The sequence below is a fragment of the Eimeria mitis genome, genomic scaffold, assembly GCF_000499745.2.
Source record: "Eimeria mitis Houghton genomic scaffold, Emh_scaff471, whole genome shotgun sequence".
Lineage (NCBI taxonomy): Eukaryota > Apicomplexa > Conoidasida > Eucoccidiorida > Eimeriidae > Eimeria > Eimeria mitis.
Genome location: NW_013573012.1, coordinates 1 through 1,364, shown reverse-complemented (window position 1 = coordinate 1,364; position 1,364 = coordinate 1). Strand labels below are relative to the sequence as shown.

At 43.0% G+C, this 1,364-nt stretch overlaps 1 protein-coding gene across 1 annotated transcript in view; it reads right to left on the bottom strand.

The window, feature by feature from the left end:
* Positions 1 to 1,079, bottom strand: part of EMH_0013390 (uncharacterized protein) — a gene marked incomplete at both ends in the record, with an annotated part of 2,550 nt that extends 1,471 nt beyond the window's left edge. The window contains 2 exons of the mRNA XM_013499819.1: positions 264 to 409; positions 941 to 1,079. Of these exons, the coding sequence (XP_013355273.1) occupies positions 264 to 409; positions 941 to 1,079 (285 nt within the window). The remainder of the gene's footprint in view (positions 1 to 263; positions 410 to 940) is intronic.
* Between the last annotated feature and the right edge of the window lie 285 nt (positions 1,080 to 1,364).

The window sequence follows — 1,364 nt, the reverse complement described above, 5'->3', positions numbered from 1 at the left end:
CCAACAATAAACTCACCCAAACAGTGCATGCATACAACCTACCACCGACAATGTGCATACACACCACATCTACAAACAACAGCCCTATACGATACCTTAAAGACATTTCGTCGTCCCCCCCCCCTTGCTACCGAAACGAAAACAAACAAACAGACGAATATAATGTCTATATATATATATATATATGCATATAGTGTACACCAAATACTCAATGCAAAGCTGCGTGGACGTTAACAGAGGCAGAGAGAAGAGAAATGAAGTACCTTCCATACGATTGTTTCGCAGATGTTTGTCGCAATGAAGAGAGAAATACCACTACCCAGTCCGTAGCCTTTCTGCAGAAGTTCGTCCAAGATGATGACAACAACTCCGGCGAAAAACAGCTGAAGAATAATCAGCAATGCGCTGCCTGTACACACCAAGCAAGAAGCAGCACCCTGACACCTACGTGCGGAACACAACACATCTAATTATTTCAAGTGCTCGTATTGCCTTCTCAGCCCACAAAAGTCACACCGCCGCGAAACATGAAATAGTTCTGTACAGGTTGCGTGTGCAGCCTGAAAAGAGCTGTTTCATATGTAGTGGCGGTAGTTGCACTGACATCCTCTCGCTTGTTCATGTATGTATGCTTACACATACGTATTTCATGCACGTATATGTGCAACCACGATCAGCTGCTCTACGCCGGAATTACTGATTCACTTCTTTCATCCACAATCACGAAGAGATAGATGATGCACATACTGCTTTCTACTACGGTGTACAGAATGAGTTAAACCATGAACAAGCGAACAGGCATTAGAAAGCCCGCCGGTGTACATATCGCCGTCATTTTCGCTGCAACTTAAAATGTCATATTCATATTTTAACGAGTATTGCTGTTCTTTTTACGTTATTATTATGCAAGAAGAAGTAATTAGAAATAAGAAATAATTACCTGCCCCGATTTCAGATATCGGCCCATACATGCCACTGATGACATACGCCACCGCCTCTCCAATGGTGATGAGCAGCGCCAGCACTGTGCACACGAAAACGGAGCAAACAAGTGAAAACAAATCTGTAAATATACTCATGCGAAATGGTAACAAGCAGCACATGCAACAAACAACAGAACAAAGATGCAGAAACAAACAGCAACAGTGATTCAAGAGGCTTCGATGATACGCTTCGTAATCCGCACAGAAGCCACAAAGGCGAAGGCAAATGCATATAGGAGGCAAGGATAGACGAAGAAAACATAATCAGCACGCAAGATCCACGGAAATATGCACAAATAACAATGAAGGAAGACACAGTAGCAGCACACCGAACAACGGATTGTATGTATTAGGTGGGGCGGTTATTTGCTTTCTGTATTG